Raw genomic sequence first — 26,757 nt, 5'->3', positions numbered from 1 at the left:
TTCACTGTCGCTGGGTCAAAATCCTGGAATTGCCTGGAACAGCACTGTGGGTGTACCCACACCACATGGACTGCAGTGGTTCAAAAAGGCAACTCACCACCACCTTCTCAAGGGCAACTAGGGATGGGCAATAAATGCTGGTCCAGCCAGCGAAACTCATGTCCCATGAGTGAGTTTAAAAAAAGCCATTTTAATCCAGAAGTGCCGAGTGGATGATCCATCTTGGCCTCTTCCTGAGGTCCCCAGCATCACAGATGCCGGATTTCAGCCAATTCGATTCACTCCGCGTGTTATTAAAAACCAGCTGAAGACACTGGATGCAGCAAGGCTATGGGCCCTGACAACATCCTGGCCGTAGTGCTGAAGATTTATACTCCAGAACTAGCCACGCCTCTAGACTAGCTGTTCCAGTACAGCTACAACTCTGGCATCTACCCAACAATGTGGAAAATTGCCCAGGTATGTCCTGTTCACAGAAAACATGACAAATCCAATCTGACCAATTACTACCCCATCAGTTTACTGGCAGTCATCAGCAATTGGTGGTGGCTATCAAGCTGTATTTACTCTGCAATAACCTGCTCACTGTTACTCAATCTGGGTTCCATTCAGCTCCAGACCATGCTACCATGTTAATACAAACATGGACTAAAGAACTGAACTTCAGAGTGACATGACTGTTCCTTGACATCAACGTAGCATTTTACCGAGTATAACATCAAGCAGCCTTACTAAAATTAAAGATAATTGGAATCAAGGAACATTCTGCTCTGGCTGCAGTCAGACCTACCACAATGGAAGTTGATTATGGTTGTTGGAGCAACAATCATCACAGCTTAAGAACATTGTTACATGAGTTGCTCAATGCAATATCCTAGGCCCTACTGTATTCAGCTGCTAAATCAATGACCATCCCTTCATCATAAGGTCAGAATTGGAGATGATCCCTGATGCAACAAGCCCTGGACAGCATTCAGGCTTGGGCTGATAAATGGCAAGTAATGTTCACGCCCCAGAAGTAGCAGTCAACAATTATCTCCCACTGGGAGAGTTTAACCACCACCCCAAACTGTTTAGCCGCATTACAGCCACTGAATTCCTCCTCCTCCTCCTCCTCCTCCTCCTCCTCCCCCCCCCCCCGGCTGGGTATTCTGTGGCAAGTAATTCACCTCTGGACTTTTCAAAGCCTTACCTTCATCGACAAGGTACAAACCAAGTGTGTGATGGAATAATCTCCACCAGCCTGGATGAGTACAGCTCCACCAGCACTTGAGAAGCTAGATACCATCCAGAACAAAACAGTCCACTTGAGTGGTACTCCATCCACCAGCTTAAACATTCACACTTTCCAGCACCAGTGCACGTGGCCACAGTGTGCATCATCTACAAAAGCAATGCAGTAACTAGCCAATCATCCTTCAAGAGCACCGTCGAAACAGTGACCTCTACCACCCTGAAGAATAACGCCACCACCCTGCAAGTTCCCCTCCAAGCTACACACCACCCTGATTCGGAAAAATATTGCTGTTCCTTCATTGTTGCTGGGTCAAAATCCTGGAATTTCCTGCCTAATAGCGTTGTGGGTGTACCTACAATGGTCTGCAGTGGTTCAAGAAAGCGACTCACCATCGCCTTCTCCTAGAATGGGTAGGAAGTGCTGCCCTTGCCAGCAAAGCGCACATCCCAGGAATGAATGAAAAAAATCTCATGACACTGTTCAAAGAAGATCAGAGCTCTCTCAGTATTTGGGCAACATCCCTTCCTGAATCAAAACCATAAAAAAACACTAGTTATTGATCTGGTGGCTCGTTGTGGAATTGTGGAATTTTGCAGTGTGCCAGAGTTATTGGGCAGAATTTTATCCTTGATGGGCGGGCGGGCCTGACTGACTCGACAGCAGCGGGCGGGCAGCCGATCGCCACTGCCGAAACAGGCCCTGCCGCCATTTTAAGTGGGTGAGCCAATTAAGGCCAATTAAGCGCTATGCACTTCCTGTGCAGGCGGGTGTGGGGGGATTCCCCAACTGCCAGAGTGCACTCTTTCGCATACGCGAAAGAGCGCACATCTCCCTGAGGCAAAGTGGTGCCTCAGGGAGATTGCTGAAAGGCAGTGAAACATGAAAAATAGAAAAATTAAAAAATCATTAACATGTCCCCCTCATGTGAAAATGTCACACGAGGTGGGACATGTTAATGAAATGCACAAAAACTTTATTACAATTTTATAATTCCGATATCAAACCTCATCCCGCCACTGGATAAGGTTTGAAAAAAAATCACTTACCCGCCTGCCCGTTGGGCCCGTGCTCTGACCCGAAGTTCACACAGGCCTCTCAAAATCCTGGTCAATTGGTGAGTTAATGGCCTTAACAATGCCTTTAATTAATGGCGGGTGCGCATCGTGCTGCATAGCGCGCCCGCCGACCTAAGTATCGCGATGTCGCGCGCTGATGTCGGGACGCTCGTGCAACATCAGCGCGTGACATTTTAAGCGCTGACGGGCGGGCTCCGCCACCCGCCCGTCAGCCAGAAGATTCTGTCCATTAACTTTAAAACAGGCCATACACATTGGTATTATTCATATTATGAGAAACACTAAGATTTCTTTTTAGAGATGTGATATGGTTCTCTATGAAAGAAAATATTTTTATTTTTCTTTCATCCTTCCTTTTAGACATTTACAATTTTTTCTCATTTCTCTCTCCTTTACTTTGCCTTTAAACATGGTTTTCTTTGTTAATGTCGCCTTTTATCATTATATTTTTAGCATTCTTTTATTTCTGGAATCATTGACAGGACTATACAATTGATATTGTACAGAATACAAAGACTTGCACAGTAGATTCTGCAAGTAAATTTGCTCCTGACAGTTAGTGGCAGAAATTGGAGCAGTAACAATATTTTATACCAGCTTGTGCCACAATCTAATGTCAGTAAAATTTGCATAGAATGCTGATAGACAGCTAGTGACAGATAAAGACAAAGCAACCCATAAAGCATTTAAGAAATGTTTATTCTTTCTATCTGGCTACTCAAACTTTATAGAATTCTTCTTATAATAGAGTATATAGCCAAAAGAAATCATAATAATATTCCTTTACAGTTCTACATTTCAGATCATATTAGTTGTAGTATCATTTGAAGCACTCAAAAATTTCATAAAATGCCAAATGTAGTATCCATTAAAGCAGCTTGAGCCACATATTAAGCATGGCGTCTAGTAAGATCAAGTTCACACATGGAATTATCTGGGATATCCCTTTATTGTCACCACCACGTTCCCAATTTCAGCTTCTCAGCAGATTCTTGCCAGTCCTCTACATGCAATTGTTATTGTTGAAGTGCAGTGACTCTTGTTTTATAGACAAACATGGCAACCTTTTTGCCTACAGTAAGATCCCACAAGGATCCATGAGGTAAATAGCCAATTTAGCTTTCTTGTGATGGGCTTGATTGTGGAAAGAATGTTGGCCAGGACACCGGAAGAACTCCCTATTTTTTTCAAATAGTCGTAGAATTTTTAACATGAATCACTAGGAATGACAATTGAGGCGTTGGTTTAATGTCTCTTCTAAAAAACAACTGTCTTCACAATGGTCAGTTATTTAGTAAATCACTGGAGCCTCCTTCATCTGACATGAGCAAGGAAATCCCAGCTGGTGGAAGTTAACAAATATTGAAAAATTCTGAAATTATGATCTTAATGCAGTAACACCTCACACATGGGATGGAAGAAGGACACAGTGCAAGTACAAAGTAGACGTTATGTAGTTTTGGTCACCACAAAGATGAATTTTAAAAAAAACAAAGGCAGGCTATATTGTAAGGTAATGTCTGGTGCAAGATTTTGCCTTTCAAAAATTCTAACAGATAATAGGTGTGTGGATGTTCAAGGCCCCAGTACAATTTAAAAGTTTTTAAAAAGTGAGTAATTGATTCGGATTGATTTTTTTCGTGACAACTGGAGCAGCAGAATTCTGCAAGTACTAGCTCAATTGCACAAGCATCCAACATAAAGTAAAAGAAACTGAAATAATCAGGATGTTGATGGAAGGCAATAAGAAAAAGGTTTGAACCTTTTTCATTAATATATGTTTACTCTTTAACAGAAGTTTACACACTTGTGGTTTGCTACAGACTGTATGCTATAATATATTTCACAGTACTTGCAGTTACATTCAGTGCGGGTTATTTAGAATTATAGAGTTCTATACATTAGGGTGAAGGGTGTTAATCTTGTCACTTGTCAACGGTAAATTGAAAAATACAGAACTGTAGGCAAAGGGATAATGACAATTAGAATTCATTATACAGTGTCCTGTCAATCCAAAGTCACTTAATTTGAATCACTGGATAATTCAAATTCAAATTGTGCAAAAAGAGCTTCCAGTGCTATTTTATTTCAGTTGCATAATTCAAATTGCCAAATAATTCAATTTCTTAACACAAAAATACCTGAACAAATAGTAGGCTGTGGAGAATTGGGTTAGAAGATTTCATTTTCTGGGCTATGTAAAAATGCATTTTAAATTAAGTGGCAGGTGTAGTAAAGATCTGAAAATTGGTACAATTAGTTTGCATTGTGACAGAAACCTAGGTACAGTGTGTTGGTATGAATGAAGAACTGTTTTTTAGTTAGTCGTTTTATGATCAAATTAAGATGGTAGAGAGATGGTGACCAGCAGTTTGTTATGTAATTCTGTATCCTTTAGAGTTGAAATGAATAATTGTTAAGGATAAATATTTAAATTGATCCCACTGACTGTTATTTGCCAGCATTCGCAATGTGGTTTGAGCTACAGAATTTTCTTCAGACACATTGGATTTTAATAGAGAATGTGAATGTTGACATCTTCCGTTACATAATGTCATAATTCAAGAAGTCTGGATTCCAGTCATTTTCAGTGCTCAAAGCTAACAGAATGACATATTTTGTTCATATTAATAACCTTTCTTGATATTTCACAGCACATGGTTGTATTTTCTGACACTGACATTGTATTTGTTATTCATTGGCTGGAAATAGTTATTTTTCCAAAATCAAAATTCTCACATTCAGCCTTCACACTTACAATATTTTCAAACTTGATAATTTTTTTAAGCTTGGAAATCTTAGCAAACAAATGTGTAAAACATTCAAATTACATTTTTCTGCTACTGTATTTCACTGCAGGCTTTCGCCTGTCTAAAATAAACAGGCTAACATATCTGCTAAAATATTAGACAAAGAATATCATGTGAGCACATAAAGCATTTGTCGACTGAAATTGCTAATAGTAATTTTGAGGTTATAACCATTTAACTCGGGCTTAAGACAACTAGGCCATTATCTTCCAGGTCACTAGTGGAAGATTTTTCATCAGATTTCAGGAAGAAATCTACTCAACATTCCATGTCAGATTAACCAACAACATGACAGAAAAGAAAGCAAGAACATCCAGTCAGAGCTAAACCGCAGCACTTGACAATATTGTTTTAACTGCAGGCAGTAAGATATGTTAATATGTGACTGTACAAATTTCTTACCAGCCCCAACACCTATCAATACTTGCAGTAAGTAGATGGAAATGATGTCTTCTGCAGGTACACAGCAGAAACCTAAACTTCTCTCTTTTAGCTTTGCGTACTTATGAAACAATTTACAAAATTATGAAGTGTGTTCATTGGAGTAAAACCATTGAAATTGTTGCACTTATTCAGTCTCCGCATCCTCCTCATTCATCACAGTTCCAAAATTTTAATGTATTTTATTGAGGCCATCACCATTGTTAGAATTTGGATGCTAGAGAGATCATCACCATGGCTATTAGATTCAGCCCAATGTGTGCAGCAGCTTCTGAAATGTTCGTTGGAATATTGGAAGAAAACTTTATACGAGAGACTTTCTTTTGCAGAGCCAACAAACAGTCCAACTTAATGGATGAAATTTTCTTCTTGGCAGATTCATCAATAAAAAATAAAATTTATGCACAAGAGAAAATGCAAAAAGCAATATTTGAACTAGATCTTTTTAATATTGTGTGCTGTGTAGCAATCCAGCAATTGTCCAGGATTTCTTTTCTTAATCAGTACAGTATATAAGAACTCAGCAATTTTTATAACAGTCTGACAAGAATTTAAACTTTCTGAGCAATAAAAGCAGTGTCAGGATAAAATCTTTTTGCCTGGAACCCAATTTAGAATATTTTGCAAACCAGCTCTTTTTGCCGATCCTGCCACTATTTACAATTGCTTTAATTAGAATAATAGAAGTTACGTAAGTTTTGAATGGATTGGAGAAAATAAGCTAAATAATTATAGTTCAAAGCAAAATGTTGAAGAAGATAATTATGCAAGTTATTATGGTGGTGTTAAAGAGTTACATTATTTCGTAAAGGTTTACAAAGTGCAATCGAACATATATGTATAAAATTCCTTCCATTCATTGATTTATCAGGGACCAGAATTACATTGCCGCTTACAAAGTAGAAGCGACCAGGTGTTCCACTGGTATTTTTAATACATTAAGGACAAATTTAATCCAGTCGACGAGGGTCCTGCCACCAGCTGAAGAGCCAGCGAATGGCCTAAGTTGCCACCTTTGGGGAAGGCCTGCCATATTAAGTGTCAGTCAGGCCAGTGCCTGGCCTTCCCTGGGACCAAGGACCTTGGGAGCGGTTTGAGAGCTGCCAGCCAATCAGGGCCGGCAGCACTCCATTGCCATCAATGCGACTGGGAAGCAGTGGTAGCTACCGGCAATGTACCCATCAGGGGCCCAGAATCAGCGATGGACCCAGGCTACAGGTGAGCGACGGTGGGATGAGGTCCCTAGTAGGCATTAATTGCCCACTTAAGGGAATGAATTGGCATTGGGGTGGGAATTCTGTCCATGAAACAATGTATAGTGATAGCATTTAGCAAGCTAAATCTTTAGCATTTAGAAGTTTACCAAATTCAGTTCTTCATGACTGAAGCTATCTCAAATTAATCCCACTGCAGACAAATTGTAAATAATGGCAGGATCTGCAAAAAGAGCTGGTTTGCAAAATATCCTAAATTGGGTCCCAGGCAAAAGGATTTTATCCTGACACTTTGCTTTTATTGCTCAATTACCTTCAGCTTTCAATGCACCAATGTCTTCGCAGACTCCATCTCTCCAGAGTGACAGCGACCTCCCTTTGTGAAATGCTGGCTGGGAAATCAGGTTGAATTGCATCAGTGGCCTATTGCTCTTAGGGTGACCATGGCCTTGAACTTCTATACATCGCAGAATCAGAGAATCTTTAAAGTGCAAAAGGAGGCCATTCAGCCCATTGAGTTTGCACTGGCTCTTTGAAACTGCATTCTACCTAGTCCCCTGCCTTATCCCCATAACCTTGCACATTCATTCTTTTCATGTAGCATTCCAATTCCCTTTTGAATACCTCACTCTAACGTGCCTCCATCACCCTTTCAGGAAGTTTGTTCCAGACTCCAACCACCCTCTCGGTGAAAACATTTTTCCTCCCATCACTTTTTTTTTCCTTTTGCCAATTATTTTGAATCTGTGTCCTCTAGTTCTTGTTGTTCTCTTGAGAAGGAACAGTCTCTCACCCTTCACCCTGTCCATACCCCTCAGGATCTTGAATACGTCTATCAAGTCTCCTCTCGGCCTTCTTTTCTCCCAGGAAAACAGTCCCAACCTCTCCAATCTAGTTCTTTATCCCTGGAATCATTCTTGTGAATCTTCTTTGTAATCAGTCCAATGCCTTCACATCCTTTCTCAAGTGTGGCGCCCAGAACTGGATGCAGTACTTCAGATGAGGCCTAACTAGTGTCTTATACAAGTTCAACATGATCTTCTTACTCTTGGACTCAATGCCCCTATTAACAAAGCCTAAGATACTATATGCTTTATTAACTGCTCTCTCAACATGCCCTGTCATCTTCAATGACCTATGTACATATACGTTAAGGTTTCTCTATTCCTGCACCTCCTTTCGAGTTTCTTCCTTTATTTTATACTGTCTCACCATACTCTTCCTGTCAAAATGAATCACTTCACACTTCTCTACATTGAACTTCATCTGCCACTTATCTGCTCAATCCGCCAACATGTCTATGTCCTTTTGAAGTTCACAGTTGACAACATTTACAATCATCGTATCATCTGCAAATTTTGAAATCATGCCTGATCACTACAGTCGCGTTCATTAATATATATTAGGAAGAGCAAGGGTCCCAAAACTGACCCCTGAGAAACTCCACTACAAACCTTTCTCCAACCTGAAAAACAACCATTTATCACTATACACAACAAAAACAGAATTACCTGGAAAAACTCACTATTCCCTGTTTCCTGTCACTCAGCCAATTTCTTATCCAAGTGCCTACTTTCCCTTTTATTCCATGAGCTAGAATTTTGCTCACAAGTCAGTTGCATTGCACTGTATCAAATGCGTTTTGAAAAATCCATATACACCACATCATCAGCGTTGCCCTTATCAACCTTCTCTGTTACCTCCTCAAAAAACTCCAGTAAGTTAGCTCAACATGATTTTCCCTTAAGGAATCCATGCTGGCTTTCCTTAATTATCCTGCATATGTTTAAGTGACTAGTGATTTTGTCCCGAACTATAGTTTACAGAAGTTTCCCTACCAATGAAGTCAGACTAACTGATCAGTAGTTGCCGGCTTTCACCTTGCACCCCTTTTTGAACAAATATGTAACATTTGCAATTCTCCATTCCTTTGGCACCACCCCTGTGTCTAAGGAAGACTGGAAGATTATCACTAGTGCTTCTGCAATTCCCACTTTCGCTTCACTCAGTACCCTTGGATGCATCTCATCCAGTCCTGGTACCTTTTCAATTTTAAAGATAGCCTTTCTACCACCTCCTCCTCAACTGTAAATTCTTTTAGTGTACCAGTTACCTCTCACCTCAGCCTGAATAGCATCTTCTTCCCTTGTAAAGACGAATGCAAAGTAGACGTTTAATACCGCCGCTATTACTCCTGCCTTCATGTGCTAGTCCCCTTTTTCATCCCTGATCAGCCCTACCCCTTCTTTTACCACCCTTTTGCCATTTATATGGTCGATGGATTCCCTTGCGAATGGAAAGTTGTCTCAAATGGTGTTCCACGGGGCTTGGTGTTGGGACCCTTGCTGTTTGTGTTATATATTAACGATTTGTACGTGAATGTGGGGGGCACGATTGGGAAATTTGCAGATGACACAAAGATTGGCCGAGTAGTGGATAGTGTAGAGGATAGCCATAATCCCCAAAACGATATAGATGGGTTGGTGGAATGGGTGGTAAAGTGGCAGATGGATTTTAACATAGAGAAGTGTGAGGTCATATATTTAGGCAGGTCAAACAGTTACAGGGATTACACAATAAATGGGAATATACTAAGAGGGGTAGATGAAGTGAGAGATCTTGGTGTACAAGTACACAGGTCCCTGAAGGCAACAGTTCAAGTAGACAAGGTTGTAAAGAAGGCATATGGAATGCTCTCCTTCATTGGCAGAGGTATAGAATATAAAAGTAAGGATATAATGTTGGAATTGTATAAATAACTGGTGAGGCCACAATTAGAGTATTGTGTGCAATTCTGGTCACCACAATACAGGAAGGATGTAATAGCTCTGGAGAGAGTGCAGAGGAGGTTACAAGAATGTTGCTAGGGTTAAAGTGTAGCTACGAGGAGAAATTGGATAGGTTGGGGTTATTTTCCTTAGAACAAAGAAGGCTGAGAGGTGACTTGATTAAGGTGTACAAAATTATGAGGGGAATAGATAGAGTAGACAGGATAAAATTGTTTCCCTTGGTGGAGAATTCTAGAACCAGAGGACATAGATTCAAGATAAGTGGCAGAAGGTGTAGGGGGGACATGAGAGAGAACTTTTTTACGCAGAAAATTATCATGAACACATTCCAGGAATTCTCGTCCCTCTTGTCCTTTTGCACTATTCCTATCCCAGTCTATATTTGGATAATTGAAGTCCCCCATTATAATTAATCTATAATTCCTGCACCTCTCTGTAATTGCTTTGCAAATTTATTTCTCTGCACCCTTTCCACTTGCTGCTGGTGTATATGCTGCACTGATTAATGTTATTGCACCCTTTTCATTCCTTACCCCTAGGATTCCATCCCTGAGCACTCTGGAACATCCTCTATCTCCAGCACTGTTATGCCATCTTTAATCTATACTGTCACTCCCCCTGCACCGCCCCCCCACTCCCACCCCACCCCTCACCCCAGCCCCCAGTTTTCTTCCTTTCCTGTCTCTCCTAACACCTTTTGTACCCAGGAATATTTAACACCCAGTCCTGCCCTTCTTTGAGCCAGGTCTCTATTATAGCAATAATATCATAATTCCATTGGTCAACTTGTGCCTGTACTTCACTAATCTTAACCACACTCCGTGCATTCACATACATGCACATTAACCCTGATTTAGGCTTTACTTTCCATCTTACTAAGTCTGATGACTTACTGTTGCCTCCTATAATTCTATCAAACTCTCCAAGTATTCTATTTACCTTGACATTACTCGCTGATATACCCTCCTTATCAGTTAATACTTCTCTACTTCCCACTGCCAGTTTTTCTCCTTTCCACTCTGAATTTCCACCCAGGTTCCCATCTCCCTGCCAATCTAGTTTAAACCCTCCCCAACAGCAATAGCAAATCTCCCCACAAGTTCATTAGTCCCAGTCCTGTTAAGGTGTAATCCGTCCTTTTTGTACGGGTCCCACCTGCCCCAGAACTGATCCCAATTCCTCAGAAATATAAAGCCCACCCCCTACTCCATTTCTCCAGTGATGAGTTGAACTGTTCAATCTTCCAATTCTTATGCTCACTAGCACGTGGTTCTGGGAGTAATCCTGAGATTACTGCTCTTGAGGTGCTGATTTTTAATTCCCTTCCTACCCCTTAAAATCTGCTTTCAGGACCTCATCCCTTTTCCAGTATCCTATGAATGAGCTGCTGGGTCTGGCCTTCCAAGAGAGTTGCCATCTTCTCAATGGAGGAAGCCATGCGTTCTGATATGAGGGTTAAAGCAGCGCTCGTGGCCTGGATGGATTCCTCCACTGTCTGTGCCAGGGCATGCAAACCCTCTGGAAGCTCTGCCAGATCTCCACATCCCTTGCACTGCACATCCAGCATCTGCCACCCAGAGGACGACCCCAGAGGCTCAACATCAGCCTGGCGCCCAGCATCTAGTTCACCTCCAACACTCCTCAAGTGTCAGAGTCCTGGACTATCTCAGCTAGTCCAGCGATTGTGATGGTGCTCACACCAGCGTGTGTTTCTCTTTTGTCCGACGTGTGCAAACCCACCAAGGTGCAAGTATCTGAGCTGGTGCTGGTTGCTGCGTGAGGATGGAACAGTATGCTCTCTGAGGTTTGTTCCTCCTGCTTGGAGGTTAATGGCAATCCCTTGGGACTGGTGACTGCAGTTGTCAAGTTTTGACCTGTGGGGGGAACAAACAAGGATTGTCAACCACGCCATCATCATTTGCACTGACTTCAGAAATTCACGCTTCCTTAACACACTCTCGCCATGGAAAATTCTAACCAGTCTCACCCTCACCCCTGCACAATGGAGACACAGATTCCTCTGCAAGTGTAGCAAGCTGTCAAAGTCAGTCCCATCAATGCTCCATCCCTGCACCCTCCCACAACGTCTCTTCCTGTGAACCCCCCAGGACCACCTTCCAGGAAAGAACTATGCGCCCCCCTGCCCAACCCCGGGCTGACATTCAGCCTCTCTGCAGCCAACAGTTCTGCACCCTTGGTTACTGGCCATCTGCAGAATCTCCTCCTCCATAGGGGTTGGGGATACCAGGTTTGGCACACCCCACTGGTTCTTGTTCTCTCTCAGGCATTATGGACCCTCTTCTCCTACAAAGATAAGCAAAGATTGTCAGGGATCTTTTCTGAACGATCAAGCTGTGACATGTATGCTTAATTTGTATATTGTCAGAGTCCACCACATCAAAATGATCCTCGCAAACTAACTGTTCTTTGACTTCAGACCCCACCTTAGATTGCCCTGGTCCCATGCAGTTTTGCATGTCTGCTTCATTCCACCTTCTCCATATGGCCCTTGCCAAATGGAGAAGGTTACTCTAATGGCACTGCAACCATGACTCCATGACTGCTAACATCCTCTGCCACCTCCATCCAGGCTTGATTCATCTGGTGGGGTAGTATCCTTTTGCCATTTTGCGGCATGAGAACCTCCCACTGCTCACTCACAGCCTGGAGGAGGACTCACAGGGACTCATCATTAAACCATGGGGCAGTCTGGGCTTTGGGATCCTCCATTTCCTCTGGCAGCAGCAAGAGGGGGAATGGGACAGGCTTGCGTAGATGTTATTTCATCCTTGGCAAGGGGGCCTGAATGAGACACTGCTGGCACAATAACACCAGAATGGAAAAAACCGCTCTGACCTGCTGCTAGTTCACTGCCAACTTTGGATGTTGTTTTTTTCCCCAAAAATCTACTTGAACAAACGTTGGACCCTTCAGCCTGCCAACAACCCAATGACAATGGCCCTTCAAATTGATGGCTGGGACTGACTTCTGGTTCACAGCCTGACCCCTCTTTCCCACCTTAGGTCCACGATTGACCGAGGACCCTGCCTCCTGCCAAAGCTAATTGGCTGGTATTCCCGTCGGCCAGCTGCTAATTGGCTAGCAGACGTTTGATTTGGTGTGAAGTAACAATGGGGGCAGGAGCAAGCAGACCGCACACTTCCCCTTCTGTCTTCCTTACCTCAGCGGTAAGTGTTAAATCTAGCCAATAGCGTAAACCAGAAATTGTATCTAGAAGCTGGATTTTGTAGTCACAGAATTGGACCAAAAGAGGCAAGATGGCAAAAAATGTCCGCCAATCAGCGCAGGTGCTAGTGTCACCTCCGTTTCCATCGGCAGCCATTTTGCGGGGAGCAGGAAAGGGTGTGGGATGGGAAGCTCGTCTGCCTTAGTGAAAGGCACATGGTCAGTGCAGGATTTTCACAGGGGTGAGTGGGCTTCAGGAGATCTCCGACCCTGTCAAGTGAGAAGAGGTGGGAACAGTCATGGAGGTGGTACAGAAGGCTAGGAAACTTCTTGAAAGGTAAGTTAGAGAAGTTTTAGGGGCTTAAGGTTGGCATATAGACAAGTTAACTTTGAGGAAAGTCAGTAAGAGGCAGGGCGACAATGCCATAGAATGTCCAAATTTTGGGCAGGCATCGATTTTGATGAGACTCCTCTCATGTCTGCATTTTTAAATGTCAGCAATTGAGGCTCAGACCTGTTGCCGGCACTTAGATCATGGGAACTCTTGGAAACACATGGCGGCCGAGGTAGACACTAGAGCAGGTGCGCTCTGGGGCTGTCTCTGTTCGGTTCCTGCCTTGCATTTGCCGATTGAAATGGCAGTCCTGACTGGGGCCTACCACTGGGAAAATCCCATTTCCAGGCAGCCTGGCAACGGAGGCAATTAGTCCGATTTCCGCTCCAACATGAAATCTGGCCTGAGAAGTTTTTAATTATTTGCATTTCCTCATTGGCTGTTTTACTTCCCTTTTTATGTCATTATCTTTCTTCCCTTTTTCTTAAAGACTCCCTGCACCACACATCACTTCTGGCTGAAAGGGCAGGCTGGAAATCCTGCAATAAAAACAAAGTGCTGAAATACGCAGCAGGTCTGGCAACATCTGTGGAGGGAGGAACAGAGTCATTTTGAATCGAATATGATTCTTCTTCAGAGCAGAAAACTGGTGCTGTGTCTGCTTAGATTGCACCATAAACTAAGGAAATACTGATGGTTGTGCCTTTACATGACAGTTTAAGCTTTAGAGCAGTGACAAGATTGTTAATCTTCAGAGACCAAAAAATGGGACAAAGGACAGAAGAAAGTGAGGCGTAGCACATTCTCTGGTTCTGAAAGGTAATAATGATCCGGATAAATGTCTGTGACTGTATTGCAAATGCACATGCAAAATAGCTGTTGAGGCTGATGGAATCAGAGAGATCGCATATAAGCTTTGATTTTTATAATGTCTAGGTATGTCAGGTATAGTGGGACAATTTTACATACAGTAGGGGCAATTGGAAAATAAATAGAGAAAATTTTCACCACTGACTGATAGCTAACAGTCCTAGCAGTAATGCTTCAACAGTTCACAATCTCATTCACATTCACAGTTTGTGATTTTGAAAAATGGCAGAAAATTGGAACCCAATCTACTTGGTTTGAATTACGTACAAGAGCACTTGAGTCTGAACAAAAAAGACTATTGACGGCCTTGCTGTTAACTTCCTAGGGCCTTTTGAATTTTACAGTCGCTGGCAAACGATGCATTATCAATGGATAATGCTCATGAAGCATGCACACATTGGTTAGAAATAGAAGGTTGAGCCATTAAGACAATGTTATGGCAGTCCCTTCAGCTTTTAACATGAGTTACAGCGTGTCTCAACAATACATGCATCTAATAAATGGTTAGGAAAAGTACATTGCTGATTTCCTTATCCACTTCATATGTGTGGGGTACTTCTTGTATTAACTATGCAGTGTGCAGTGATTGATAATTAAAGGAGGGGGAACTGCACTGCCATCAATACTGTTTGTGCTTCTAATCTTCTTAATGGTATCTGCCATTATACTGCAAAGCCTCTTTCCTCCTCATTCCTGGTATGTGATGGTATTTGTGTCTGCTGATTAAAGTTTTATACTCACTAAATCAGATTAGCTGCAGCATCACCTGAAAGTAGAGTGAGCCATCATGTGATTGAACTCCCTTCTGTGGCATGCTGCGCAGCAAAACAAGGTATTTTGGTTCTTGGGATACTCATAAGTATCTCACAGCATGCATTGGAGACTATGATCTCAAAGAAGATGACTCAATTTACCCCGCCTTTATACTGATCATAATGGGGATGAGTTTAAACAGTAACTCTGAAGACAAATAAGGATATTTAATCTTGAGAATTCAGGCTATGAGTAGGTTTATGCCACAACTTAATTTAAGGCTGCTCTGGAATAACTAAATGCTTTTTTCAAGAGCTAAAGGTTTTTCTCTTGGAATCTTTGGATATAAATTGAAGGGAACAGTGAGTATTGCAGAGGTTTTGAAAGCCTATGTGATTTTCCATGAATGTAATTTCAGAATTTATTTCTAATTTTCTGAAACTATTTCAACTTAATTTTTTGAATCCAGGTTGTTTTGATTCAAGGTGAGGGAGAATACAAATGATGTAGAACATGGGTAAAAATAATTTTCTTGAGCTTTGTGGATTCAGTGATTTAAATGTGCATAAGTTAGTACAGAGTACCAGAAGACTCACCTCACAGTAAAATGACATTTGCTGAATGAAGTCAGAACTATAATTGCTTGGTGTAAACTTTTATTTGCAATAGCCAGTGTATGGGTTTTTTCAGCAAACTGTTTAAACAATTGGTTAATGAAAAATCATTCGACATATGGTGCATTAAAATGGCAATTTGTACAAGCTCAATGATATTAATAATAAGTAAACATATTTCCAAGGTTTGCTTTTTCTTGAATTGTATAGTGCTGCAATGGTACCCTCAGAAACCGTAGGAGACACAGGATTTGAAGTGTACTTTTTGCATTACAGTATAATATTTTCTACAGGAAAAACTTATGTTCCCGCTGGAAAAGATGTTTCTTATTACTATGATTTCACCTGATCATTTGGCAGTCTTCATTTTATTAATATGTATTATTACTTAGTATATTTTAACAAGATAAGTTTATCATATACTCTGACTGTATCAACACAAGATATTCTTGGGAGTCCATGAGTTGTGTAGCAACTGCAAATTATGAATGAATGTTTGGGAAATTTAAATTATGGCTCCGACGATCCTTTATGAGATACTCGATGCTTGTCTGAAATTCCTCCAAATGTTGGCTCATTTATAGCTTGGATGCTTAATGAAATATAAAATACCAGAAAAAAGGATTGCTAGTGAATGTATTGAACGTTCATATTATAGTGATCCATGGCAACATTTCAGGGCATGTGTTATTTAAAGTTGCTGGAGTTACATACTTGCAATTTGTACTAATTAAATAGTGCACATACCTGGCATTAATCTTGTTTTCTTTTAAACTGAAGGGGCTGTTTTATGTGAGATTAATTGTAACTATCCTTATTAAGATAGGTACATAATCCTTGGCAGTAGGATTATAGATAAAAACTTATTTTTGACAGGTAAATACAACAGTAAATTTGATGGTCATATATAACACTATATTTCCCATGTAGCTTGGTAAATGGCTGCGTTTTCTCTAACTTATAACAAGCGTACCCAATAGGAAATATGATTACATGACATAATAGGAGGCACGGAGGAAATAAAGTTATGATAGGCTTGGGTCTGGTTTATACAGTTGTAACTACATGGACATTAACAGGTTGGAATTCATGGAGTTAGAGAATGGGTCTGATAAGTCTTGACTAGAAACCGTTAAGTAGAAAAATATTTAATATAGATTTCAAGTAAATAATCTTAATTCTTTTGCGCTCACTTGAATAGGAATTGACATTATTTTGATGTATGGACAGTTGGCAACAGAGAAAATATGAATGCTTCATTGTGCCTGGGACTTCTGTTATTTTACATCTCGAGGAATATATTTCTAGATATTGCTCTTAACTTATGGAAAGTTACTGTGATTGAATACTTATTCATCTGTGTACTAATTAACTATAGATAAAAAGCCTTTTCACAATATTTAATAATGATGCCTAAGGTTCTTATCCCTACTTTGAGCGTGTTATATGAACAATTTGAATTAGAACAACACATTGGATTTATATAGCTCCTTTAAAACAGTAAGATGTCTCAAGTTGATTCACAGGAGCGTAATCAAAAATTAACACCTAAGTCCTTTTTTAAGGATCAGTATGTTGGTGGCACTGTTCATTTAACAGATTCTCTCCCTCTTTTGTTTCTTTGCTCTCAGAATAATTATACAGTTCTCAACAATGAATTATAACGGCCCAATTATAAGAGGTCTAAATTCTTCACAATTTGCCTTCATTATTCCATAATATTTTCCCTACTCATTTTGCTATCATCTACAAACTTTTAATTAGTACATTATAGCTTTTTCTAAATAATCATTTACCTGCAATACACTAATTAAAGAAAAGTTGGTGAATATTGCCTTTGACCCAGCTTATTGGTTTCTGGTAAATGTGAACATTGTGACCATCCCTTTCTTTAGATGAGAGGGTTCTGGACCAATGTCAGTAAAGGAGTGGTATTCAGCAGGTTTTTGTTTGCGCAGTGGCAGTCAGCTTCTTCCCATCCCTGATTGAAATGTTCGGTTCTGCTTTAGCACGTTGCTGCAGCCTCATGCTGGCTTTCACTCCCACCTGGCTTTCCCTTACTTTACCTACTGGGATGACTCAACTTGTCTGTGTTCAAGAATCAGAGCAACCAATAATATATGTTTCTTTCTGCCAAGGATGCCATTAGCCTTTTCTGTGGCACTGACCAGAAATGAATTAGCATTGGCCTGACTTGGCATGGAGACTTCCTGACACTGAAAACTGGATGGAATACCTTATACAGCAAGTTTAAATTTACTCGCTTTATTTATTTTCAATTAATCCCAAAGTGCATTTATATAGAAAATTTCCCTTCAGTAGTATATAATCTCAATCTTCAAACTCAGTACTAGTTCACACCTCCTGTCACCCCATCAGTAACTGACTTCATCTGTACTTTGGTCAGTTGCATTTGACAAAGTGTCAGATCCATTCCTCAGGCCAAGCGTCTGGGTTTAAAGGGAGGAAAAAGACAAGAGCCTTAAAGGATTACAATTGGGATGACATTGAGGAAGAGCAAAGAATACTTCCTTGAAATACTCATTAGGGAAGACTAACTAACATGCCATGCGTTAATATAGATAATCCAGGCAGACTTGTAGGCTTGCTTTCAACAAGACAGAGGGCCTAGTTAGGCTTAAAGAGCTTAAAGCAAACCTGGAGACAGATGGTGTCGATCCCAGGCTGCAAAGGGTGCTATTCACCCACACAACTTTTAGAATCAGTGAAGCAGTTCCTGTTTTGCAGTGATGTTGAAGATGGTGCATAACAGGGTTAATAACATATTAAAATGATCTCCAAACACAAATGTAGATTTTATTTTATTCATCCTTGTGTTGCTGGCAAAGCCGGCATTTATTGTCCATCCCTATTTACCTTTGAGACTGAGTGGCCCAATAGATCATTTCAAAAGAACAGTGGAGAGTCGGCCACATTGTTGTGGGCCTGGAATTACATGTCGGCCACACTGGGTAAGGATGGCAGATTTCCTACCCTGAAGGACATTAGTGAACCAGATAGTTTTTTATAATGATCATGATAATTTATAATCATTATTAATGAGACTAGCATTTTATTTCAGATTTACTAATTCATTGAATTTAAATTGCCACAGTTGCCATGGTGGGATTTGAACTCATGTCATCAGAGCATTAGCCTGGGCCTCTGGATAACTGATCTAGCAACATTACCACTACGCTATCATCCCCAACATAATGGTCAACACCTGATGGTTTGAGACCTAAACTTAAGTGCGAACATAATCTTCTGCCGTTCAGGTACCAAAGGGAAAGTTAGGCATGGTTAGGGAAGAGCATTTTTAACAGAAATTATTCCCCAATTGCTTGTATCTCCGAGTGGATAATATAAAAAAATTAAAGGTTCAAAATTAACTGTTATGTACATATTCATTGTGGCATCATGACATTCTCATGAAAGTTTCATATCATCATGCAAACAAATACAGATTAGGATTTGGAGATACCAGTATGAATCAACCATCTAAATCCAAAACGAACCCAGGAGCATTTCACTCCTAAGATTGATTGCTGGTGTGTAAATGCACAGTATGAGAGATTAGAGATGTTATTCTAAAGGAGTCACAGAATAATGAGGAGATCCCAATAGACTAGGGACAGTTGACAATGTTAGAAATGCAGGTCCCTTTAAGAGTAAACCAGGACAAGCTTCAGCGTGAATTCAGAGCAAGTGATGCTCATTGAAGCCTGTACTTAAGAAGTAGGTTTTTCCCTAGTAAGGTGGTTTTTGCTTCTGGACAGGGAAAGGATCCAGAAGGGAAGAATGGAAACTGACATTTGTACTGAACTATAGTTTAACGATAAAACAGTTGTGATTCACAGAATGTCTTCTGCCTGATTCGATAAATGGATATGCACCTTTTAAACGCAATTACTAAAATATCCATTCAAAAATAGGAGAAATGCCACCTTTGCATCTACAGACCCATCTATTTTGTATTTATAGTTGGTAAAATGATGGCATTGATTATTAGGAATGAAGCTGAATATTACCCTGTATGAGAATAATCTAGTAACAGCCATGGCTTTAGGAAGAGTAAATTCTTTTTGACTTTTTAAATGAATGTGACCTCCCAAGTGGAAAGTGGCGATTCAAATTACAGTATATTTAGACTTCCAAAAAACCTTTGATAAAATTCTTCGTAGAGAACTACTACTGAAACTGAATGCAGTGGGAATTCTAGGTAAGCCTGTTTGTGAATAAGCAGGTGGTTAATGGGAATAACGCAACAGGTACTTATTAGGTTAGTGATGCTAGGATGGGGGTAAAAAACTGAATGGCGCACTCCAGAGATTAGTTCATTATCCCTACTGTTCCTGTTCTACGCTATTTGAATTCAGCATATAAATGCTAACTGATCAGATCTGCAGATAATATAAACCTGGGTGCATGCAGATTAGATGAGGAAGCCAAGTACCTGCAAATGGAGTTACATAAAATCTACAAATGGGTAAATTATTGCAGGTGAGAGTTGATACAGGCAAGTTCACAATACAAGATATTGGAAGAAAAAAATGGGTGTCACGGGCATCTTATGCATGTTTTGGAAAAGGTTAAAGGTGAGTTGAAAGAGATCTAGGGGTAGTTGATTCAATACTTTTTACGTGAAATAATTCTGGAGGAGCAATAAGCTGAGTGGAAGAATGGTAAACTACATTCTAAGGCAAGTTGAGTGTAAGTTGGAAGGGATCATTTTAAAATTGGACAATGCCCTGGTCAGACCACACCTTAGTTCTTTGTTCAGATTTGGTCACCAAGGGGAACATTCATGCTTTCTTTTTATTTGTTCCTGGGAAGTGGGTGACACTGGCATTTATTGCTCGTACCTAATTACACCGGGAAATAGCGAGGATCTTTTCTATGAATACCAGCTGTCTTTTTGTCTGTGTTTCTTCCAGAATCATGGTTGGGAAAAAATACTAGGGTATTCACTCAGTGATGATGAAGTGACAACGATATACATTCGTCATGCTGTTTGTATGACATCTGGTATTGCATGAGTTGAACTTCCCCCCCAACTAAATTTTGGGACCAGCAAAGCCATTTCTTTGGCCCCACCGCAAATTAATTTCACTGCCACCGACTTCATTCTTCCCCCTGGACAGCATTGGAGCTTTGAACCAGACTGTTCGCAACCCTAGCATTGTATGAGTGGGCTTTGAACCCCATATCCTCTCCTTCATCAAGACCCCTTCTATCTCTGCAACATTGCTGTCTTTTCCCCAACTCAACTCATCTGCTGCTGAAACCCCCATTCATGCCTTTGTTAGGTCTAGACATGGCTATTCTAATACTCTCCTGTCTTGCTTCCCATCTTGTTATGTAAGGAGATATTAGTGACTAAAAGGGGCCTTATAGGACTATTAAATGCCTAGGAAAGAAAAATATAAAGTTGCTTCAAGATGTCAGATGCTGCATTCAGAAACATAGGTTAAAACCTATCAAAAGGACAATATAGTCTCGACGTCAAGAAGTATTTCTTCACATATACCACATTCAATACTTAGAATTTGCAAATAGAATTGTGGAGATGAATGCCTTTGGTTCATTGAAGATGAAGTGAGATGACATGATGAGCTTGTAAGTTTTTTAAAAGTCTGAACGGTATGTCTCGAGGCTTAGAAAACTCATTGGGCTGAATTTTGCGCTTGACGGGCGGGTGGGCCCGACCGACTTGGCGGCGGGCGGGCAGCCGATCCCCACCGCCGAAACAGGCTGCGCCGCCATTTTGCGCGGGCGAGCCAAATAAGGCCAGCCCAGCGGGGTTCTGACTCCCGTGTTCATCGGGAAAATTAAATCGGCGGCCAATGAGGAACCGGCAGTCTGTATAAAGAGCGGCCAGGCAGCCTCCTTTAGGCTGTTCACCATGGCCAGTCATCGGGCAGCACAAGAGGTGAGGGCAGAGGAGGAGGAGGGGAGCAGGCTGCAGGGTAGGCCAGCGGGGGGCCACTGTGCCCCTCGGTTCTCAGATGCCTGTCTTGCTGTCCTCCTCGAAGAGGTGTCCAACCATCGGGATGTCTTGTTTCCGGAGGAGGGCCCTCCACGTCACCAGGCAGGCGTGGCGGGAGGTGGCGGAGGCTGTTAGCTCTCATGATGCTGTGCGGCGCACCGGAATGCAGAGCCACAAGCACTTCAATGATTTGTTGCGCTCTGGAAGGGTGAGTACCATGTCAGCCTTGGCCATTTGACCCAGCAGGTAGCCTTAGCCTTTGAGGCCCCCCCCCCCCGCCCTCCAGCCATGTCTTAGTGTCGTTACTGCATCGGGCGTTTGGTGCATGCTGGGTGGGCAAACAGATAGTGACCATGCTTACATCAGTCTTAGTGGTTGAGGAGAAGATGGGTTCTCCCTGCAGCATATGTTGGTGTTTGTCTCATTTTGAGTAATCTGGGGGCAACCTGCAGGGGAGGCAGCTAGACACATACTCAGAACTCCAACACATGTCTTATTGATGGTGATGAGATGGTGGAAGGGGAGGCTCAAGGTGTCGTGGCCAAGAGCCATCAGCTGGCCTCGGCGCCGCACCTAGTTGCGCTTCCTTGCCATGGGCTCTAAGACCCGTGTGTTATTCAAAGTGATGGGCACTGAATGTGTCCAAGGTGTCCGTTGGAGGAGGGGGTTGGGACCAGCTGTACAATCTTCTGGGGACTGATCACCAGTAGTGTGGACAGGAGCCGCTGGAGGCCTCAGATGGGCCACTGTGGTTGGGGTGCGGCGTGCGCATGCAGAGTACATGAGCGATCAGCCCCAATAAATGCTCTTCTCTGTTCTGCAGGTAAAAACTGAGAGCAATATGCGGGAGCGGCAGTGGACTGGTGATGGGCACGCCGTGCAACAGCGCCTCACCACATATGAAGAGCAGGCCATGGAGCTGGGGAAGAGGCAGGCGGCCAGGTCGGCAGGTGTCGGCGAGGCTGGGGTGCAGTGGCCAGGTATTTGAGGGCCACAGTCCCATCCACTCTGTCTCCCCACCATCCAAAGCACTGATGATTGCTGCAATCGTTAATGCAGCAACACTGCTCATTCACAGACTGATACAGTCAGATGTGTGGGTCATACACGAAGGTCCCTCGGCCCCTTGAGGATGCGCGGCTCTAGCACCTTCCAAAGTCACCTTATCCCATTTGTGATCACTATCCCCATGGCCTAACATGCCATGGCATGGCTGCTGCACATCCAAAGACTTATTGCACCTTAGGAGGGTTTCTACCTCCACCACCCTTTCAGCCAGTGCGTCCCACATTACTCTGTCCATAAGGTCCTCAGCACCTCACCTGTCAACCTCATGGCACTCAACTTAAGTAAATGCCACCACGTTAGTCATCCCTGTGCCAAGGGGAAATGTTGCCTTCTGTCCACCCATTCTATGCCCCTCATAACGGTATGAAGGTCAATAATGTGACCTGTCAATCTCCTGTGTTCTACGACAAATGTCGCAATTGTATGCAATGTTTCCTCATCACTCCAACTCTCCAGGCCAGAATGCATCCAGGTCAGGAACCTCTGCACCCTCCCCACTCCAATGCCATCCCTCCCATGAAGCGCAGGTCACAACTGAACGCAGAAGTGTAGATGTGGCCTCGACAGCGTTTTCTGCACTTGCAACATAACCTCCCTTTTCCTACATTCTATTCCTCGGCTAATAAAGGCAAGTCTGGCTTCGACCTTGTTAAACACCTTAAGTTCCTGTTCTGCTACCTTAACGGGTCTGCCCAGTGAGGTCCCTGTAATTGTCATGACGTCCCACGGTCCTACCATTACTCATGTTTTCCCGTACCTTGCTTGTCTTGCCCAAGTGCTTAACCACACACTTATCCACATAACATTCCATGTGGCATTCCTTAGGCCACCTGACCAGTCTGTCTATATGCACGTGTCATGTTTGGGCCTCCTCTTGACTATTTACCACCCCACCAATGTTCATCTCCTTAGGTTCTTGAAGGGTGAGCGACTTATGAGGCTAGGGGGAAAAGGGATGGAAGGTGTTACTGACTGAACACTAACTGATGCACTGTCCTTGTTGTTAATTTTAGCATCACCACTGTATGGCCGCCACCAACACGTCCAGAGCCCCCTTATCTCACCTGAGCGCCAAGACTTGCAACTTGCATCACATCCTTTCAGCGAGCCAGGCACCAGCGCAGCAACAAACATTTCAGTGGGGATTATGACGTCGGCTAGTGTCCCGGGGCACAGTGGAGAGGGCACTTCACAATTGTTGGAGGAGATGGCACTGACAGAGAGTGCCGATGGCGCCAGCAGCCGGAGGATTGCAGGGGACCAGGCTTATGCTGAGTCTGGCAGTGATGATGTGCCTCTGGAGATGTCAGGGCAAGCAGCAGGGTGTGCGGGAGCATTTGGCAGGTTGCATGAAGGTGTGCTTCAGTTGGTCTCTATGGTGGAGGAGTCCAGGCAGAGTGTCAGTGAAGGCAAGAACCTCAGGACAGAGCTTCAGGCTTCCTCTGTTGAGAGATTGGCGACTCTCATGGAGAGGGGCTTCAATCGGATTGAGAATCTTCTGATTGGGTTACTCTCTGACCTGCAAGCCCTCACAGTGCTAATGGCCACAGGTGGTCATTCGCAATGTGGGAGATGCTCTGGGCACCAAGTGTCGCATCGGTGCCCATCCATCTGCGGTGAGTAGGGAGGTCCAATGTGACTTTACATCGGCGCAGCAGCTGCTTGTCGTTGCTGCGAGCTCCACTCAGAGCGCTCCAGATGAGGGCAGCAGCTTGTCTGCCCCTCTGCCAGTGACCGTTGCATCCGTTGAGGCTGCAACAACTGGGGAGGTGCCAGTTCTGAAACTGGCCACTCCCTCCCAGGCAAGGCCATCACAGGCTCCACGGGCCAGAGGATGGCCGCCAAGGTCATCGAGGCCAACAGGACAGCAGAGTCAGCAGGCTGTCTCACAAGCCACTCCGAGCGATGGGGCGGCACCTAGACGTAGCACCCACAAACGTAAGCATAAGGCACGTTAGGCACTCCACGGGTTTGTCATTGGTGATTTTGTGTTGGCCCTAGATTAGGGAATATATAATTATGTACGTCTGAGTGACGTTTGTGGTTTATTTTGGTGGGAATAAAGTCCACTTTTCTGACCATGGCTGAGGGTGTATCCTTGGTGCTGCATTTGTATGTTTCACAGACATCTCATGAGTGTTTGAGTGGACATTGATGTTTCTGTACTAAGCCCTTAGTTGCAGCTGATGAGGTGGAAAATGTAGCACCGAAGTGCCATGTGTGGAAGCGCCAGGCAATGCTGGTCACGCAGATCCATGTGTGTGAAGCTAGTTGAAGGTTTGTTGGATTAAAGTGTCCTGGGTGTCTCTGCCTCCTTGGTGTAGTAGCGGGTCAGTGTGCTGCCCCTCATCATTGCCCTGTGCTTCCTCATCTTCTGAGCCACTGCTGGATTCGTCATGTGCAGCTTCATCCACTGTGTCAAGGTCTTCATCGTCAACTGCATCCCCCCTTTCCAGCGCAAGATTGTGCAGAGCACAGCATGCTACCACTATCACAGAGACGTGATCTGGGGGTACTGGAGTGCACCCCTGAGCGGTCCAGGCAACGGAAGTGCATCTTGAGAAGACCGATGACTCTCTCCACCACAGCCCTTGCGGTGCTGTGGCTCCTACTGTAGCGCTCCGCAGCTTCTGTTCTTGGACGGCGGAGAGGCACCATGAGCCACCTTCTGAGGGGATAGCCCTTGTCACCCACCAGCCAACCATCCAGCCGGGCTGGAGCACTGAAGAGCGCCAGGACCTGGGAGTATCTGAGGATGTCGGCATCATGGGAGCTGCCTGGGTACCTTGCACAGACTTGTAGAATCAGCAACCTGTGATCACACACTATCTGCACGTTCATGGAGTGGGAGCCCTTCCTGTTGACGAAGGCACCGGGCTCACCTGCTGGCGCCTTGATGGCCACATGTATACAGTCTATTGCACCCTGGACCCGGGGGAAGCCAGCAATGGCCACAAACTCTGGCTCACTGTGTCTGACTTGCCTGGTCGCAGCGGAAGTGGATGAGGGTCAAGTCAGTCTGAACAGAGCGTCAGTAACCTGCTTGACACAAGTGTGTACAGCTGATTGGGAAACACCGCAAAGATCACCCACCGAGCCCTGGAATGAGCCAGATACATAGAAGTGGATGGCAACTGTGACCTTCAGAGCCGCTGACATGGGATGTCCACCCACACAGTTAGGGGAGATCTCAGGGCCAATCATCTGACAGATATAGTTGACTGTCTCCCTTGACAGACGGAGCCTCCTTCGGCACTGCACCTCCGTCATATTGAGGTAGCTGCTTCGCCGCCTGTATACCCTGGCAGCAGGATAGTGGCGTCCTCTGCGGCACCTTCCACCTTGGACAACCTCTTGGCCCTGCGCCCCTTGTGCCTGCTCCTTGCCTCCCAAAGGTGGCTCCCCTGGAGGCTGATTGTCCACTCCTGGCCTCCTCCTTATTCTACCCCTCCCTTCCTCCTCAGAGGAGATGCCTCCAGTGGACATGTCAGAGCCCATACCCAGGCTAAATGGAGGCCTCCAGAAAGCTGCAGGCCCGATTAAGATTACTGTTTGCAGACTGCTGAGCTGAAGCTTCAGTGCAGAGAGAGTACTGAAGTACAGAGAAAGCTATTGGAAATCGATCTGAACTGCTAACAATCACACATGCAAGTTTAAAACACTTTTTGCATTAAATACTTCAGAAAAAACATGAACAACCCCTCTGAGCCCACATATCCCGCCTGTGGATGAGGTTTGTTAAAAATCAGTTATCCGCCTGCCCATTGGGCCCTTGTGCCGAGGCGAAGATCGCACGGGCTCCTCAAAATCGGCTTCAGTTGCCGAGTTAAGGGCCTTAACAAGGCCTTTAATTAATGGCGGGCGTGCATCGTGCTTCATAGTGCGCCAGCCCACCTAAATATCGTGATGCCGCACGCTGACGTCGGGACGCTCGCACGACATTTTAAGCGCTGACGTGCGGGCTCTGCCACCCGCACATCAGCCATAAAATTCTGCCTATTATTTCTTAACTCATTTCTTAAACAGAGCAACATAGAAATAAATACTTATTTTAGTGGAATGGTATTATTGTCATCTGCATGTAAAGCAAGAGCATCAGTCTCCCTCATATTATTTGTTGTGTATCCTACAATCAAAGACTATTGAAATCTCTTTATCCAACAGATTTGCAAATGCTGAACCTTTTTTTTGTATTATAAAACACTAGTCCAAGTCCTGTACCTTTGTGCATGGGGAAGTCAACTGACATGTGGACGTTGTGGTGACCAGGAATGGGACTTGATGGGTACTGAACTTGGATGATGGATGGGCAAGTGGAACTTGAGAAGGGTCAGTAGTGATTGAGAATGGGGAACAATGAAGGTTAAGGAAAATAA

General features: G+C 43.4%; 1 protein-coding gene across 1 annotated transcript in view; it reads left to right on the top strand.

Moving 5' to 3' along the window:
* The window catches only part of immp1l (inner mitochondrial membrane peptidase subunit 1), a 152,309-nt gene that overhangs the window by 22,126 nt on the left and 103,426 nt on the right, over positions 1 to 26,757 (top strand). Inside the window, exon 3 of the mRNA XM_078549414.1 lies at positions 22,137 to 22,293. Within this exon, the coding sequence (XP_078405540.1) occupies positions 22,155 to 22,293 (139 nt within the window). The 5' untranslated portion in view covers positions 22,137 to 22,154. The remainder of the gene's footprint in view (positions 1 to 22,136; positions 22,294 to 26,757) is intronic.

The sequence above is a fragment of the Cetorhinus maximus genome, chromosome 9, assembly GCF_964194155.1.
Source record: "Cetorhinus maximus chromosome 9, sCetMax3.hap1.1, whole genome shotgun sequence".
NCBI lineage: Eukaryota > Metazoa > Chordata > Chondrichthyes > Lamniformes > Cetorhinidae > Cetorhinus > Cetorhinus maximus.
The sequence above is the reverse complement of the archived record's forward strand: the minus strand, read 5'-3'. Positions and strand labels throughout refer to the sequence as shown.